This window comes from Paramormyrops kingsleyae, chromosome 4 (assembly GCF_048594095.1).
Source record: "Paramormyrops kingsleyae isolate MSU_618 chromosome 4, PKINGS_0.4, whole genome shotgun sequence".
NCBI classification, from domain to species: Eukaryota; Metazoa; Chordata; class Actinopteri; order Osteoglossiformes; family Mormyridae; genus Paramormyrops; species Paramormyrops kingsleyae.
Window position 1 is genome coordinate 31,351,595 of NC_132800.1, and position 18,652 is coordinate 31,370,246.

Below are 18,652 nucleotides of genomic sequence, written 5' to 3' on the forward strand. Positions count from 1 at the left end.
TCAAGGAAAGACGGCATGGTATTTATTCATCAATTTGGCAATGGGATGGCAGTTCTCCCCCGATGTAGTGGTGGAAATAGGAATTTAGTCGACGGCTGACGTGTGTCTGGCTCGAGTTAAGCACATTCATAAGCCGTGCATTGTTTCACTTCGCTGAGATAGCAGACTGCTTTTATAATAAGAGTTTTATTTCTGGCTTGTCAGTTAAGAAAGAAAACCCACCTTTAGCAACACGTTTAGTGCAATGCAAGCACAGCATGAAAGAGCTGTGCATCGTGGCCTATATTTGGGGCATTTTTTGCATTTCTGTCAGAAGTGAAAAATAAGTGATGATCAGACAGGAGCGAAGGTCGTGTGCCTGCAGGACCATTACTCACGAAATACTAACTAAGTGCAATAGGCGAGTCCTCCTGTCCTCTGCTAAAGCTCTGTTTATGGTTAAATAGCGCTCTCTTTTCTGTCAGATGCTCTATTGATTTGTCTATCTGCCAACTTGCTCTGCACATCATTGGGCAAATTTGCCTCAGTTTTCTATTAAACAATAAAAATAGAAAATGAAAAGCAATAAAACATGCAACTTAGTGAAAAATGTACCTTTATAATAAATTGCCCGAAAAAAGTCATTAGTTGTTTGAATCTAGGTAGGAATATGGAAGGCAAAGCACAATGTGGAGCATGAAGATGTGGGGGGGTGGGGGGGTTTCTGCACACGTACCCGCCCCATTAACGTCATTCACAACGTTTCGATTCACCGACATCGGTTTGAACACGTAATTTTAAAGATGTTATCCTCGACAATATTTTCTGTGTCAAATTTACAATACAACATTGTTGTTAAAAAGAAACTATAAAAACCCGTAGAGTGAAGCTTTAAGACATAGTGCTTAGAAGCAAACACTGGAACTCAGCGCACAATAGAAGATTACAAAGCTCTTACGAGCTGAAATATACAAATACTGTGACAATCCATTTTCTTAATACCGTACACCATTACTCTCAGAAATAAAGGTACAAGACCCTTGAAATTATACCTTTTAAGGTACAGAAATGGACTCTGGAGGAACATCCCAAAAATACAAACAGCATTAATGTACAATCAATGGTACAGAAATGTTCCTCAGAGTCCATTTCTGTACCTTAAAAGGTACAATTGCCTACAGCTAATGGTACAATTGGCAGACCGCAAGGTGCAGCTCCAGTGACAGCAAAGGTACATTTTTTTTACTCTTTTTTTTCTGAGAGTGTAAGAGAGCAGTCTGTGTAAGAGAGCAGTCTGCACCACTCAGTACACTCAGAGTTGTGTGCATATGCAGGCCTTCACACTATTTTAGTTTTTTATATATTTTTTTTTATTATTTTTATGATGCTCTAGTAGGTCAGGGAGAGGCCTGTCATGCTCAGAGTTCTCCTGAATTAAGGGCCTGTTTTTCCTCTGGTTCTGCCTCCCTGCTGGTCTTGCCCCCCTCGCTCTCCTCCGCTGGGTACACCACCATGCACAGCTTCTGGCCTATGTACGTCAGCCGGTCTGTAGGGAGGACGACAGAGATACGCCGCGGGCTTCGGTCATTCATCATTCTACAATCACCAGTACTCAAATATGTAAATATATAATACTCAAAACTGCACAATTACAATTAATAATAATCAGTTATTAATTGGCTTTGTAAAAATGAGGGTAGAAATGACAGGAACGGTCCTTAATCATTACTTTTATTATCAGGCCGTACCCAGAAATACTGGCCCCCTATCCTCCCTTCCAATTGTATGTATAACTTTACATATACAAGGACCCCTGTAAAGTGCTGGGCCCTCAGAATCAGCCAGGGTATCCAATGCCTCTACTGTGGCCCCTGTAAAGTGCTGGGCCCTCAGAATCTGCCAGGGTATCCATGCCGCTTTGATGCCCCCTGGCTGTTGCACAGCCTTGTGCACTACCCTTCTTGGTATAAGAAACGATGAAACGATGAATAAAGAGCTTACAGAAAGTCTTGGGCATTTGCTTAATTCTGTAACAGTGCTGCAGATTTATTGGTTCCATATCAAAAGACCATTGACAAGCACTGTTTAGCATATCTGAACACACCACAGACATTTTCATTTTTATTTAGTGCCATTATTTTTTTGACTGACCTATTCAATCCTGGTCCTTCCCATTTTGCTATTAATCGCAATTGCAGTCAATGGCTTCCAAAGGGATATTAATCAAAATGTTGGGTGTTTTATGTTACTACAAATGTGTTACTAAGTAAAAAGCACCCAGTCAGACTGCTTGTCAATGAACTTTTTAACTCAGAGCAGCTTTTTTAAAACTATAATTAAGGTTTCAGTATGTTACTACTTTACTTTACTTAAAACTACTGATTATTTCTAATGTGACGTGTTTTTGTAAACAAAGGAATAAAGTAATGATTTTGTTATAAAACAAATATTTTTGCTGAATTAAGCAAGCTTTCCAAGACTTCCTGCGGTCACCATATATGGATGGTCTGCCATGTCGATCGTACCGTAATAACCCATGTAGGATGGTCTACCATGTCGATCCTACCGTAATAACTTGTAACCTTTAGATGTGTCATTATTATCATCATTATCATCATGGTGGTTGTCACTGTCGCCGGGAACGCACAGATGTCTGACGTACCCACAGAGTTGTTGAAGCACTGGGGTTTGTTTTCCCAGTAAACACCCAGGAAGTAGACAGGTACTCCCGTGAACATGATGGCCAGGCCGATGCTACACACCACCGGCTCCGAATACAGCGAGAAGATAAGCAAGAAGGCCCAGAAGAGCAGGTAGATGACCGGCCAGGCCAGGCTTACCTGGGGAGGGACAGGGAAGACGGATCAGGCCAAACCTGGTACAGAACTCAATGTCGTAACTCTAAAAGGGGCATCTCTGTCATCTATCCATTTTCTGAAACTGCTTGTCCTATTCAGGGTTGCGGGGGGGGGGGGGGGGGGGGGTCTGGAGCCCATCCCACAGATGCAAGGCAGGGAACAGCCCAGGATGGGGCACCAACCTATTGCAGGACACACTCATACACCATTCACCCCCATGGGCAATTTGATAACTCCAATTAACCTCAGCATGTTTTTGGACTGTGGGGGGAAACCAGGGTACCCAGAGGAAACCCCTCAATGACACGGGGAGAACATGCCAATCCACACACAAGGACCTTTGACAGAGACTTGAACCCAAGTCCCAGAGGCGAGAGGCAACAGTGTAACCACTGCAACAGTGTAACCACTGGAACACTGTAACCACTGCACCACCATGCCGCCGCCTGGCAAGGCCTACACAACCTTTTCTTTTTCTTTTTTCTTCCAGTCACACAACCATTTCAGTAAAATTATGTTGAAATAACGAATGATAAACAATAGCATATAAGAAATGGAGTCTACACTGGCAAATCTCCTGACTCACAACTAGGCATGGCATCGCTGGGGACAAACAATGAGAATGCGGCAGCCTCGCCGGATACGCACTTTGATTGGCCGATGCATATCTGGACTCTTGATGCGCAGCACGATTTGCCCAGCAATGGTGACCCCATAGAATAGGTAGTTGATGAAGCCCACGTAGTTGATGAGCGTGTAAATGTCACTGGTGCAGAGCATGAGGAGTGTGGAGACGCACTGGGGAACAGAGACAGCGGCGAACAGACTTTCGGTTAGCCAGTGAAATGTGCGACTTTCAGAACAATGGAAATGTACCCGTCGCTACATCATCCAACGTCCCTTGCAGAAGTGACAACTGATTCTAACTCCGCACCAGCGTTTAAACCACCACCACCCCAGATTTACATAAGCAGAACAAAAAGAAGAGCGACAGGCTTTGTTAGAAGAAGCAGCACTTGTCACAAAACTGATAAGAAGATAATCATACTAACCTCTAACTGTGCCCTTATTAGTCATAATATTCCCAATTGCTATAACCTGTCATTCATAATCTGTAGTTGTTAAGAAGAAAACCTTCAGCACATAGTTCATGTCTATAAATAATACACGTTGTGCTAGATAACAGGCCTTCAGTAGCGGAATGTTCTGGAAGGTGCGGGGCGGTGGTTATAATGGACTCACGGTGACGAGGAGAGCCGGGATGGGGGTGCAGCGATCCACGTGGATCATGGCCAGCAGCCGGGGAAGGTGGCCCTCCCTCGCTCCAGCGAAGAAGAGCCTGAGAAAGAAATGGCCGGTCCAGCAAATGCAGACATAACCCACAAACGACGCTGAGCGGGGAGTTACAGCAGGGGAGACACGGTAACTGGATATCACTGCACAGTAACACCGGATATCACTGCACAGTAACACCGGATATCACTGCACAGTAACACCGGATATCACTGCACAGTAACACCGGATATCACTGCACAATAACATGTCATTGTGGGAGGCAGTTATTATGATCTATGCAAACAGACTCCACCTGGTCGTGTAGGAAGGGACACAACAGGCCGAGGGATTCAGGCTTTTGGGCCTGCTAATGCACTGCAGAAATGCGAAAATAAGGGGTCGGGTTACAAAAAGGCAGCACCAGAGAATACTCCGGAAAAATGGGGGCATTTATCTGGCAGAAGATTCAGATAAATTAGGTTAGGAAACCCAGTCAGAACACAACTTCATGGGGAAGTCTGAGCGAGAAACCAGTCCCTTAAAGAAGAAGTTTACCCCAAAACTGAAAAAAAGATATTTTAGAGGGACCTTAGAGCTATCTAGCTACATCTGAAAAATCCAACAGCAATGTCTCTTACCAGAAATCATGACCCAGTTTTGAATATAATCCACAGACTTTGTAGTGAGCAGTTTAATATAGGAACTATTTACTTCTACCGAACTCCACACACCAATCGTATCACTGCGCGGAACATACCAGCAGGAGCACCTCAGCGATATCTGCTGTGGAGTGATACGATTGGTAGAGGTTAGTAGCCCAGTGGGCTAAGAGCAGAAGATTGCCAGTTTGAGCCCAGACCTCGACAGAACAGTCATATCTGTCGGCCCTAAACCCCCAGCCCCAGGGACGCCACATTCTTTCTTTAATTGCCCCTTCGGAGACAAAGTTTTTCGAATTGAATGTTGGCTGACCCTGCGCTGTGACCCCCAGGCCATACACAGCAAGATGGGGTTGGACGAAGATCAGCGTTCCATTGTTACTGCAAATGGCAGATAAAGCATGTTTGTTGGTGTGTGGAGTTCAGTCATTTACACACAGTAATCTAATACTGACTGTATTTTTCTGGCCTTTTCATCACCACAAAGAAAGAATGCTATTCAGTCCCATTATATTTGAGGGAAGCCCAACATTTCTACGGCCGATATCTGCAACACTAGGCACCTGCCAGCAGAACAGCCTGTACGGAGGGACAGCGCTGAAACTCCAGTAAGACACACATGTTTTTCATGTTTCAGTCTCTTTAAGTGGCCCTGGTTCCTGATTGGTTGGGTTAGAGCGGTATGGCAGTGGGCTGAGATGGAACAGGGTGGCGACAGCAGGACAGGACGGGTGCAGGATGGGGCACAGAGACTGACCGGGATGAGGTGAAGAGGCATCCGTTGACCCCACCAAACGTGGACAGAGCCACAGATATGGGCATAATCCAAGACATCACGCCCAGAAGCTTCTCGCCAAATGTCTGAGATGGGAGCGAGAGGGCAGTTATAAGACAGACGGGCTGGCGCACAAAATCAGATAAGGGCACGTGTGTGGAATGTCTTCACACACAAAGCAGGCCGACAAAGACGCGAAATCACGCCCAGAACACAACAACAGAACTCTCATGGGTCTAGGCTAATGCACTGTAATGCACTGTTACCCTACTTCCAGAAAGGCAGCACACCGTTTGGAGAAGACTGAAAGTCAACAAAGTATGAACAGAATTTATAAGCATTATCAGCATAAGTGATTAGAAGATGGACAGATAGATATTTAACAAGGAGATATTATGTATATGACTTTATATGACATTATATGTTACACTTTAAAGGGAATGTATGTAAATTGTATTCAGCCATTCTAACTTTCCTCACAGCACCCAACTTCAATAAGGACAGGATACGTTTCAATACAGTTTTACGGTGTTTTTGTTTCATCTCAAGCAGAAATAAAAAGGTAATATTGTAACTGAAGGGCTGCCATGGCCATTGTGGTGCTGAATGTCAGGGACGGTCCCTCACCACGGCGACGGCGTTGGAGGCCAGCAGCTCCCGGGGACTCATGGCGGTGATGTAAGCGATGTTGGCGGCGACGTACGCAAACGTCACCAGGGGGATGGAGATGAAGATTGCCCTGGGCAGGTTTCTGGATGGGGCAGGAAAAGGGGGATTCTTATCCTGCATCAATGCAAGCATGCCTTCCTGGATATTAATGCAGCTTGGGCATGCACTCAGATGCAGAAACACACGTCTCCTCCTTCAGCACTGACTGAGAAAGTTCAATTAAAGTTCTGGTGGGTGGAACCGGGACCTTAGGAGGTTTTGACTGACCTGACTGGTGGAATTGTAACATGGGACTTTCATCTGCACACACCATTGGCCCGGGGAGGGGGGGGGTGCTTACCTGTAGGGGTCCACCAGCTCCTCTGTAACATAGTTGAGGAAATTCCAGCCCCCATAGGCGAAGGAGCCTTGTAGGAAGGCGAGGGCAATCATCCCCACGTCACACTTCTGGAAAGTCGCAAAGGCATTGGCCGGCTCCAACCAGTAGTACCTCCCTGGAGAAAGGGGAAGGAGGTGGAGAGTTGGACAAAATAACAGACAGACAGGCAGACAGAGAGACAGGTGGTCAGGCAGGTAGACAGACAGACAGAGAGACAGAGACAGAGACAGACAGACAGGCAGACAGAGTTACAGAGACAGACAGACGTACAGACAGAGAGATGGAGACAGACAGACGGACAGAGAGAGAGACAGACGGACAGACAGAGAGAGAGAGAGACAGACAGGCAGGTAGACAGAGAAACAGGTAGACAATCGGGAATTGGAATTAAAGACAATTCACTCTCAATATAACTAAGGACATAGCATTCGATTATAGAACAAAGATGAACTGCTCCAGTCATTACAGTCTTCAAAACGGTCGAACATCATCAATGACAGCTAAACATGTACTATACTATTATTTTGGCATTTATTATGTGACTGAATACAACACAGCATGGGGGAGTTAATATAACAGATAGAGCACAATTTTTTGTTTCAATCATTTTTCAGTTTATGGGTGTGTGTCTGTGAATAATATATATTTTTTGCAAACTGCAGCCTGGCTCTTCCCTGCTCCTCATTAATGAAGGGCTCCTTCCCTGCTTTATGGGACTTCAGTCCTGCTTCTAGGGGCCTGTTATGAATTATCCTAGCAGTGCACTTCACACCTGCACTTAATGTTTCCCATTCCTTCTGAAGGTCACTTAAGGTCATCCTCCGATTCATGATAATCCGTCGGATAAGTTGACGGTCATCTCTGGCATTAGAAAGTCGCTTCCACCCTCTACCTGGCTGGTTTTTGGTCGTTCCCACTGTCTCCTGTTTCACCTTGTGCTTGTCTAAGAAACTTTGAGCCTGGAAGCAACCTGCTGTGTAGCCTTCTGCCAGCAGATCCAGGATTAAACCAGGATTTTACAAATACAGATAAATATATATATATATATATATATACAGAGTAGTCTCTTAAGTTGAAACTGAGCTTTGAAACTGACTTCCTGCTGAAGCCATCATCCCGTGCATGCATGGACTTACTGAAAACATCGCCAAGAGTCACATTTCATCAGTGATCTCTCTAATCCACCACATAATAAACTTAGTATTATGAAGGAGAGAGAACAGGAGGGTCATTCATATACAGTCATCAGATACCGCCTGAGCCCGAGGGGCACGAAGCGCGAAAGAAGATGAGCAGTACCCCTGAAGATCTGCACGATCCCCATGGTGATGATGAGGCCCAGCGCCAGCAGCTTGCCAATGGTGAAGATGTCCTGGACACGGGTGGCCCAGCGGACACTGTGGCAGTTCACCCAGGTCAGCACCACTGAGGCAAAGAGATGTGGGGAGGGAGGGGGGGTTAATGCTCAATAAGTAGTGCATTGTGCTAACGATGCAAAGGTTGTGGGGTCAAATCCCAAAAAGCACACATTGCATTGGGAAAAAAGTATCAGATAAATGAATAAAAGACACTGCACTGACAGTCCTTTGTCAAGGTACATCAGCAAAAGTATCCATCTTATTCAGAACTGTGAGTATCAGCTGAACATCACTGTGTACAAGTAGGTCAGGGTTATTCAAATCACGGTCCTCAAGGTCTGAGCCCTGCTGATTTTCCAGCCTTCCTTTACCTGTGAGCTGGGTGTGAAGCCTCTGTGGCCAATCAGAATCAGTAATTATTAAACCAACTAACTGGGAGCATTGAAAACAAGGCCTGGATTTGGATTCGAGGTCCAGATTTGAAGAACCCTGAAGTAGGTTAACAGCAGGCAGTGTTAGGGGGCTTCAGTCTGTTTCCTCCCTCTGTGTGTGACCTGCGTCATGTGGAGTTTGACTCCTCCCCCATGTTGTCACGGCAGCCTGCGTGAGGGCTTCCGGCTCATTCTATTGGCTGGTTAAACGAATGCCTGTTTCACCTGACCTTCAAAGTCACGCCGTCAACGCTGCCATTTTCAAACCCAAGTCCATAAACAGCTCTAACTCTGCTGCATCATAAGTTAGCAGTAAAAATAACTCAAAACTTGGCTCTCTTAAGCCGTCCACATTGAAATAACATGATATGGCAATAAACAATTACATATTAACAACCAAGTTGACAGACACCATTCTGGAGGTCATATGCACTTAATTTTATAGCATGTGGCTTCTCTGCTTCTCCCACTACACGTGGGCGTCTGCAGCCCTTTTAAAACGATTTACGGATTTTAGTTCTATGCACAAACAGGACCTGATTGCGCAACAAAAGAAACTGAGCCAAATGGCTCAAATTAAATTTCTTGGTGCCAAACCGTGCATATTTGGTGCATTAAAAAAAATAATAAAAAATTAATGCCAAGGCCAAGAGACCACAAGACACTACAGCGACTCTTCAGCTCTCCGCTCCGAAGGAAGCAGGTGGCGATGTGGCCCTTCTCAGATGCGCTTCGGAAACCAAACCCTGAAACAGCATCTGCCTGAAGGTAACATAAACCACCGTGTCGCTACCAAGGAGCAGAGTGGGGGTAGGCGGCCTCACACGCCGGATGGCTGAACACTAGAGAGCATGTGACACACATGTGACTCACACACACACACACAGGTTTGTAATTATATCTTTATGGGCACCGCTCATTCATTTCCATGGGAAAAATGCTAATGCTAACTATGACAATCTTAACCCCTACCCAGCCCTAACCTTAACCATAAGTAACCTAACAGAATACGAGCCTTTTGTAATTTTTACTTTTTTGATTGCATTCACAGATCTTTGTGGGGACCTGAAAACTGGTCCCCACAACGTCAATGTAATACAACCCTAATCCACACACCCACAAACAACACGCCCCCACAGACAAGCATGGCCACCCTAAACGCTTTCAACTCTAACAAAAAAAAAAGCATGTTGCCACATCCAGTAAACAGTGAGGATTACTTGGGACCGGATTGAACTGGTTTTGAAAAACCACGCCAGTTCGCCTGCAGAATGTTTTTTTTTTTTTTCCACCCTGCGGAATCCTGGGAAATAACATTCAGCAAGCTCACCTTAATTCACATGGGCAGAGACATGCCATTTGCTGCACGTGCTTGAGGGAAAATTAATGAGCCGCTCCAAACCAAACCAACGGGAAGGAAATAAAAGAACCATAAAAGTATAAAAGCGATTCTCCGCTTCGATGGCTGCCCAGGCAAGCAGCTCCTGCAACCTGCAGAGCGTGTTAGTTAAACACCGTGACACAGGCCCAAGGAGCATAAAAGCCATCCATCCATCCATCCATCCATCCACAATCATGCTTTGGATAAGCGGTGGCTGACCATCTGATAGGGGGCTGGGAGGGAGCAAAAACGTGGACCGGCTGCGGGTCGCCAAGGACCGGATTCGGAAACACTGACCTACAGCAGTGATTTTCTCCCTAAAACGATGGCGCGTAGTTGCCAGCCCGTCCACACATCCGAACACATTCCCGATCCTCCTAAAAACGACCCGGATACCAGCTGGCCGGCTACTTAACGCGTGCAAGGGAACTCACACAGGCAGAGGGCGGCCAGAAGGCGGAGCCCGATCTCCGGGCTCAGGCAGGTGGGGAAGAGGGGCTGCAGCACGTAGTTGGCGAAGGTGAGGGCGACCACGGCCTGGTTGGTGGGGTATATCACCAGCACGGCGATCCAGAGCCGTAGGAAGCTGTGAGGAGGGGACGCAAGAGTTAGCATAGTAAACGGACATCGATTATGTCGACAGTGCATGGACGTACTCCAAGGCCCAAGATGGCCTGGCTTGTTGTTGCCATAAATCTTTTATTCCTGTACATGCATCAATAAAGTGCCAGTGTGCAGCAGTGTGATTCACCATTAATCCCATAATCCAGTGGTTCCCAACCCAGTCCTCAGGGAACTCAGACAGTGCACATTTTTGCTCCCGGAGGAAAAATGTGGACTGTCTGGGGTCCCTGAGGACTGGGTTGGGAACCACTGCCTTAATGTCTGTGCACGGCTAGTTCTCTGTTAGCCAGGGGTTAGAGAAGTAATTCATATAGAAGTAGAGTACAGAAATAAAACAGGGATCAGAACAGCAGGAGAGGGGATGCATGAACTGTGTTTGATGGCCTAGATTCTGCCTGAAATGAAGCGTGCGGTTAGGCGAAGTGGCGTCTTTAAATCTCTGAATATACCCTCAACTCAGCTGGGTCAACACTGCTGTCCCAAGCGCTCACCCCGCCAATCCACCGAAGATGTCCTTGACGTAGGAGTAGTCTCCTCCGGACTTGGGGATGGTGACTCCCAGCTCGGCGTAGCACAGCGCCCCCACAGCGGTTATGACCCCAGTGGCCACCCATATGATCAGGGCCAGGCCGACCGAGCCCGAGTTCTCCAGGACACCCTTGGGGCTCACGAAGATCCCAGAGCCGATGATGTTACCTGGGGCAACGAGAGAGGGGCGGAAGACGACTTTAAGGGGCGGAAGAGCGGTCTGGAAGCTTGGAAACCCTTGTTATGTAGAGCCTAGGTCAAACCAGGATAGTGGTGGCTTAATGGTTAGGGAAATGCACTTGTAATTAAGAGATTACAGGTTCGAATCCCTGACCAGCAAGGTACCTGGAACAAGGTACTGTCCCCAAGCACTTCTCCCTGGGTGCTGAATTAGCTGCGCCCTGCTGTGTCAGATATGGGTTAAATGCAGAGAACACATTTTGTTGTTGTGCAATGTGGTGTGTCATCACTTAATTCTAAAGATAAAAATGTGGCTGCCAGATAATTAGTTTATTAATAAATAACTGCAGATTCAATATAGGCAGAACTGAGTCAATATAGGCAGAATTTCAGCCCCCGGTGATGAGGGTTGGTCACCCTGGGTCTTCAGGACAGGTTTCAGGCCAGAGATTAACCAGAGCAAAGTGAGACAGAAAATGCAGCAATGCAAACTTAGAATGAGAAGAGAGTAACAGCGATCTGATGCAACCGAGGCAGTCTAAGCCGTGCGTGTGTCACTACAATAACCAACCAGAGGAAGTGTGGTCAAAAAAAAAAACCGAATGGCAGAGAAGCAGAAAAACCATACAAGAAATGAACTATAGCCTGAACAGATGCAAAACAGGGCTAAATTAAGAACTGGGAAATCGATGGCAGTCACTGGAATGACTTAATGCGAATAAATGGGCATGCTACTCATTTCACATGGGATTTTTCCTGGTAGGGACAGTCTGCACAACACAGCACTGGAATGGGGTACGGCCTTGAAAGGGTGCCAACCTTAGGAGCAGGCAGACCCAATAAGGGTGCTGGAGAGAAAAAACCACCCAGCCAATCTGGTTAGTACTGGCCGTATACACAACATCCTGAGCGCTGTCTCATGTAGAGAACCACATTGTGGCCTAGTACAATGCAGAAGTCGAACAAAGCTGAATGATTATTGGAGATAGCAGCTGATGCAATCGAGCAGGGTGGACCAGAAGGTGTATGTAGAGCAATAAAGTACAATGATTCAGGACAGAGAACAATCGGATGGGTTATACCCTGGAACCTGGATGATAAATTAATTCTGTAATAGGCTTGTTTCTATGGTGTGATGCTGATGTTGTCATCATCAATTAGTGGATGTCCTTTCAACATTCTACAGGACTGTCAGCTCAGCTCTGCTCAGCCCACACACACACGTCTACATTCCTACATAGACTAAATTAACCATGTTTGTTTGTGGACTGAGATTTGCATTGACTGTCCTATAATTCTTAACAGCTGTTGTGAACGTTTCTCTAATTTTATCAGGTTCCTCACTCTACAAATGTGTTTGCAGCCAAACCATTAACCTCAAAGCCACTACGCAGCAACACAGGAATAAACAAAGACAAAAGGTGCCCCACATTTCATCACGAAAGCCTCCAGGACGTTTAGGCCAGACATGCAAAGTTGGTGCTTCTGCTCACATTCTGGAGGAGCTTAAGGGAGGAACATACAAAGTATCATATTATGGACTCGTGACACATTCAACAAAAACACAAGGATTTAATCACCTACCAGCTGAGCCATGCTAGTAAATTACCTGAATGTTACACCTCGGGATACCAAGCTTCGTATTCGACACCCATTAACCTATGTTCCTCAGACACTGGGAGCCTATCCCAAGTACCAGAGGGCACTGATCCACCCACACACTACACAAAGTAATGCATAGTCACCTGAACAACATGACTTGAATGGAAGCCAGAATTCCCTGGAGGAAACTCACACAAGCATAGGAAAACCAGGCAGATTCCACCCACAACTGTGACTGCTTTTTATGTACCTTCCCAAGCGTTATATTATTATTACTGCGCTTACGCAGCACGTGATGACCTACATCTAGCTAAAAAACAGGCCACAATTTAAGGTTCCAGAAACCAGAAATGTTACAATGTCTCCTTCAGCAGCACTGAATTGTATCACTCTACATTATGCAAATCTAAGCCTGGCCGTCTGTGTATAGGGAGTATTTATCTTATGAAGGAATAACGAAAACAAGGTAACTTCTATTAAAACTATTTAAAACTGATTCATTTAAGTCCACAGTGTTGAGGGTGAATCTGATTATTATCTGCAATGTTAGCGAAACACCAGAGGACACTGGCTGGGGGGTGGGGGGAGTTGTTTCTGTTTTGGCAACCAGGAGATCACTAGTGTGTATGCTGGTTCCACAAAAACAAGTCACTTTTCTTGTGTTTATACTTCAGGAAGGACGTATGGAAACTTCAATGCAAGTGCATGAGTACAAGTTACGAGCACGAGTATCATCACATTTCATCTCGTCTACAGTATATAAAGTCAGATTTGTTAACACTCAAGCAATGCTGCTATATTTTCCTTGTGTGCAATAATTGACGTTCAGGATGTTACCAGGTGCTTTTCCCACACTTACAGTACTGTGCAAAAGTCTCAGGCAGTCCAAAGAAGTGCTTAAGGCTATTTATCTGGCTGGTAAGTGCACTTTTGCTCAGAACAAAAGCACAACTCGACATTAGAACTTGTGCAAATTAAGAGTAACACAATAAAAAAACTAGCAGTAATTTCTTCTGTTTTCCAAAAAGTTACTGATATCTTGTCAGATGGCTGGATGGACACGGCTTCAGGTCCCAAACCTCTCCTCAGGGGCAGCCCAGCCATTCCATGTATTTCTTAAATGTCACCGCCAGCTAACTATTAATTGATTAATTAAGTTTAAAAAGCCAATGAGGTATTGATTAGCCATATGAGGTGTGCTAGCGGTCGAGCCAAAAAACACACGGGTGTATTGGATGGTTACTGCAAATACTGGGGTGGCTTTAGCAGGAGTTTTACAATGACTAAGTTGACACACTCTGACAGGCATAATAGCATAGTTTTATGCAAACATTAATATCATTTAAACATCATTTTCTTTGGCTGCCAAAGACTTTTGCCCAGTACTGCACATTATGCTGGTTATATTTAAATATCAGTAAAGTACCTCAATACCTCAATGTCCTATACGATTATGTTGATGTACTGTATATTGTTGTTTTTTTGTCCTTGTTGCAAATTGCATTTTGTTATACATCGAGGTTCATGGAGAAACACCTCATCTCGTATGTGTACACAGCTATCGATGACAGTGAAGTGACCTTGAACCATGAACCAATGGGTCCAATAGCAGGCTGCACGATGTAATACGCGAATGCATGCCCTACCACGCGCAGGCTGCCGACTCAGCAGAACGTGCATTAGCCAAATAACAATTTCATCGATTGCCCTCGAAATGCAACTCCGCTGGTGTCAAAACCTGTAACCATGCCAGGCAGATATACCGCCGCGTGACCATGCCAGGCAGATATACCGCCGCGTGATCATGCCAGGTACATATACCGCCGCGTGATCATGCCAGGTACATATACCGCCGCGTAACCATGCCAGGTACATACTGTATACCGCCGCGTGACCATGCCAGGCACATATACCGCCGCGTAAGGACTTCAGGAACACGCAGGGTGGAAGACTGCATTGCCATAGCAAAGTTTAATAGTCGTGTTTTGCCGATGACTCCATGTACTTCATAGGACAGTGACGGATATCCGTGCATTTACATAGCCTACCATGCTGGAGATGGTGCTTTGTACAATTACGCGTATTTAATTGTGTATGACTATGCCGCTGGAAGCAAGTGAGGTGATGACTGGATTTCTTGTTCTGTGTGGGAGGCAGGTTCCGTCTCCTAAGACTCACAAATCAGAAAACAAAGGTCTACGCAGGTGCATGCTGTTTTTTTGCTTTCGAAAAAAGAAATAAATAAGATAATCATATTCAGATGATTTGTCCTACTGAAGGTTATGGTATAAAATCCTACATCCTCCCATCTTCCAACTACTCATGGGAGCCTTGAGACCATCCCAAACAGCATAGGGTGCAAGGCAGGTGTGGATCAAACACAGTATTATTAAATATCAAGCGTAAGACATTCAGCATAAAAATAAGGCCGCTTAAATATAGAACGGGGTTTTAATGCCTTCCGGATGCTACACTCAGCATCGACTTTTGATATGAAGTCTGTTCCTGTAGCAGGGGACTCCAGCCTCATCTAGAAACAACCCGATCCATCCATCATGAGCACACATTGAGCCAGGAGGAGCCTGCGTGGTTTTGGGTGACTCAGAAGACACCCGGGCAAACACTGCAACCGCTCAAGAGATACCCACAGCCCAGGGGTGTCATGTGACCTGCTGCAAAGGATGTTACATATTACATCATATCTTCCCTGTCTTGAAACCAAGGGGAAACTCAGCATGGCCTATAGTCTGCTCATTATTCTGGATAGCATACTAAAGTTATTTATATTGTAGTACATTTTGCTAATTAAAACCCAATTTCAACACCCCAGTTAGTGCATATCCATGCCATATGTGTACAGTAACATCACATTTATTTGACTAACTGAAGATGCCACTGCTAATGAACCAAATACCTGCACCTTACCATTAAAGTGCATCCAGTGTGCATTGGATAATGTAGTGAAAATGGTCAAATTAAGTTATTCAAGGTTCAATTACAGCTTGGCCGAGTGTCCGTGACTGATATGAACACGTGTCCATTTCGTCACATGTAGTATTCCTTAATCACTACAGTGCTTAATTTCCTTGGTCTTCCTTCCAATAACAATTTATACAGTAATAAATATGATAAAGGAGATAATTTCTAACACAATTTTGTAAGTTGACCAAAAAATATATTAATATATAATATAGAAATAAAAACAGCGTAACCTATAAAGTTGTCAAGTCATTGGCTGCGATTCATTGGCGCGGAAATTTACCGACAATAATCCCACAGGCGCTGAGGAGTCCGATCTCTTTCTTCAGAGCCACGCCGGAGGTCCCGGAACCCTCGTCGGTCTTCGGGGATTCCGCGGCTACCGGGACGCTGCCCCTCTGCCTGGCACCGTCCGTCATTTTCCCCGCTCTGCTACGCTCTTTGGATCAATTACTGTCACAGTCTTGGCTAAAGGGCTGTCTTTGAAAAATGTAGATGCAATCCTTTGATCAGCCTTAGAACGACTGTCTTTATGCCTAATTTAGTGCTGGTACAAATAATGAAGATGATGGAACTTCCACGGTAATTGAGGTAACATACAGTCCTATATATGTGCGGAGTGGAATTCCAATATGAACATTTCGCATCAATGACGTCAAAGTATTCTTCAGATGTTCAATATATAGCAACGGTAACGTCTGACGCAATATATCTGCCCGTCTATTTATTAAAACAAATTTGAATAATGATAAAAAAAACAGTAAAATGAATTACTCAGCGTCTCGTGCTGATTTCTGTTTTCCCGTATTTTGTAAGACAGTTCAAAAAATTAAGAAATGGCACTTTGTTATAATAACTGCTTTCAAATAGGCAATAATGAACTCGTCGCGCGCTCTTATTCAGCGCGCAGAACTTCAGCGAGATGGATGCAAGTACTTCCCTGGTCCGACGGCTCAGGCTATTTCTCCGTCTATCGTCAAAGTCTGTATTATTAAAAAAAGAAAGTTTTTTTAAAAAGGGGGTCAGAATTAATCAACCATGTTGTATACCATAGCAGACCGTCTGTCGTCAACAGCGAGCGTAAGCGACGGCATTCATCATAGTTTCCTTCTTTTAGAAAGATGTTCGCACGTATGAAAACACGATGGATGGGTCCCGCTCATCAAATGACTTCTTTCTTGCATCCGTTGTGTTTATCTGATTGTTTAAAATAATTTACGCATCTATTCGAAGTCGGCACTAGACCGTAGTGATGTATCCCACTCGGCTTTCAGTCATATATCACATAGGCACTGTAGTACCTCCCTCTGCCGCATACTCCCTCCCACAGGTCATTAGAGGGGATGCGTCTCGTAAGATCTACATACATCACGCTAACTCTCTACTGGGTAAAAGAGCTACGTCTGACAGCAGCGTACCGGTACTGAATGATTTTGTGAAAACCCATGCATGCATGTCCGACTGACGTCGGTGATCACTATGCAGATTACTATGCAGGAATCACAAGGGCCACTATCAGTGAACAGCAAGTTTGAAAAGTGTAACTACATTTCCTATCGCAAATTTCTAAAAATAGATTCACTGGAAAAACCAGTGACTTAAAAACAGATACGCACCTCCCAATGCATGCTTTCAGTCAACAAACACTCGGTAGTGCTTTGTTGATAGTCAATAAGAAATTAAGCGTTCATGCAGGGGGGCACGCGGATTCGTACCTGACCAAGCCATTGGGGCTTAGAGCTCAGGGTCATAGTGACAGATCACAGAAGTGGCATCGGGCAGACAGGCCTGGTAGTTCTGTTCCACAAGGTACCAACAACAATATTAATAACCTATCCTCAATGATACAAAAATGTTCCTGAGTCCATTTCTATACCTTAGACCAGTGTTTCTCAACCAAGTCCTCAGCGAACCCCAGCCAGTCCACGTTTTTACTCCCTCTCAGCTCCCAGTGCACCTGTACCAGCTATTCGGTGTTTCTGATTGGCTGGGAGCTGGGAGGGAGCAAAAACGTGGACTGGCTGGGGTTTGCTGAGGACTGGGTTGAGAAACACTGCCTTAGACTATAAGCTACATTTACCTACAGCTAGGGCACAACCGGCAGGCTTTGAGGATACAGCCCCAGCGACAAGTATGACTTCAAAAGGTGCAAACTGGTACTTATTTTTTAAACAGTGTAGGAATGTGGAACAGCAGTAAAATGATCATTAATGAAATGTCAATTAAGTGATGCAAAAAAACAAAAAATGGAAGAGAGATCCAGCATCACCATGACTTTGTTAAAACCAAACTAATTATGAAGTGCAATGTCTTCAATGACAAATTTTAAGTGTAAAGGGGTAACAGGATGTGCTGAAAAGAATTTGCCAGCCGCTGTGACTGTCACTGTGTAACCGTAAAAGGCAGAAAATTGGATATATGTCACTGAGGGTTTGCAGCAAAATGCAGGAAGCAAACACTAGTGCAGATGTACACACACACACAACAGATGACATTGAGTTCTGTGAAAGTGCATGTATAAATAGATATATCGAGTGATGGACCAGGGGAGGGAAAAAAATCAATATGGGAGAGGAAGATGGGAAGAGGGGCATTAGTGTCACTAAACTGCTGATGGCAAAGGAGCAGCATCCTGTCTGGGTGCCCCCCGCTTTGGGCTCCGTGCTGTGCAGCCGTGTTTCCGAACCCAGTCCTCAGGGACTCTCCAAGTCAGTCCACATTTTTGCTCCCTCCCAGCTCCTGGTAGGAAGCAAAAATGTGGACTGTCCTGCAGGGAGCAAAAACGTGGAAACACGGCTGTACAGGATAGGCTTCGAGCTCACTGGGAACCTGCACTGAATATGGAGTCACGAAAGAGAGATGGATGTATTCAAGGAAAATCCAAAGGGACAAGGAGTGAGCAAAATGGGATTTACGGAGGGTGGAAAAAGGATCAAAACACACTGGCATATGTATTATCTGTAATCCGAAAACAA

At 45.1% G+C, this 18,652-nt stretch overlaps 1 protein-coding gene across 1 annotated transcript; it reads right to left on the reverse strand.

The window, feature by feature from the left end:
• On the reverse strand, window positions 1-17,062 carry slc7a8b (solute carrier family 7 member 8b). The gene is made up of 11 exons (XM_023832600.2): window positions 15,961-17,062; window positions 10,880-11,084; window positions 10,199-10,350; window positions 7,894-8,019; window positions 6,556-6,709; window positions 6,174-6,297; window positions 5,529-5,632; window positions 4,080-4,176; window positions 3,486-3,635; window positions 2,642-2,819; window positions 1-1,525 (listed from the first exon to the last, which is right to left on the reverse strand). Exons 1-11 carry the CDS (start codon window positions 16,094-16,096, stop codon window positions 1,398-1,400), a joined length of 1,554 nt encoding a protein of 517 aa, XP_023688368.1. The 5' UTR covers window positions 16,097-17,062; the 3' UTR covers window positions 1-1,397.
• Between the last annotated feature and the right edge of the window lie 1,590 nt (window positions 17,063-18,652).

Coding starts and splice junctions, on each gene's coding strand:
- slc7a8b (XM_023832600.2), bottom strand. CDS start 16,096: ATGACGGACGGTGCCAGGCAGAGGGGCAGCGTCCCGGTAGCCGCGGAA. Junction 6,298..6,555: donor GAGCTGGTGGACCCCTACAG/GTAAGCACCCCC, acceptor TGCCCCATCCAG/AAACCTGCCCAGGGCAATCT. Junction 3,636..4,079: donor TCCCGGCTCTCCTCGTCACC/GTGAGTCCATTA, acceptor TCTGTTCCCCAG/TGCGTCTCCACACTCCTCAT.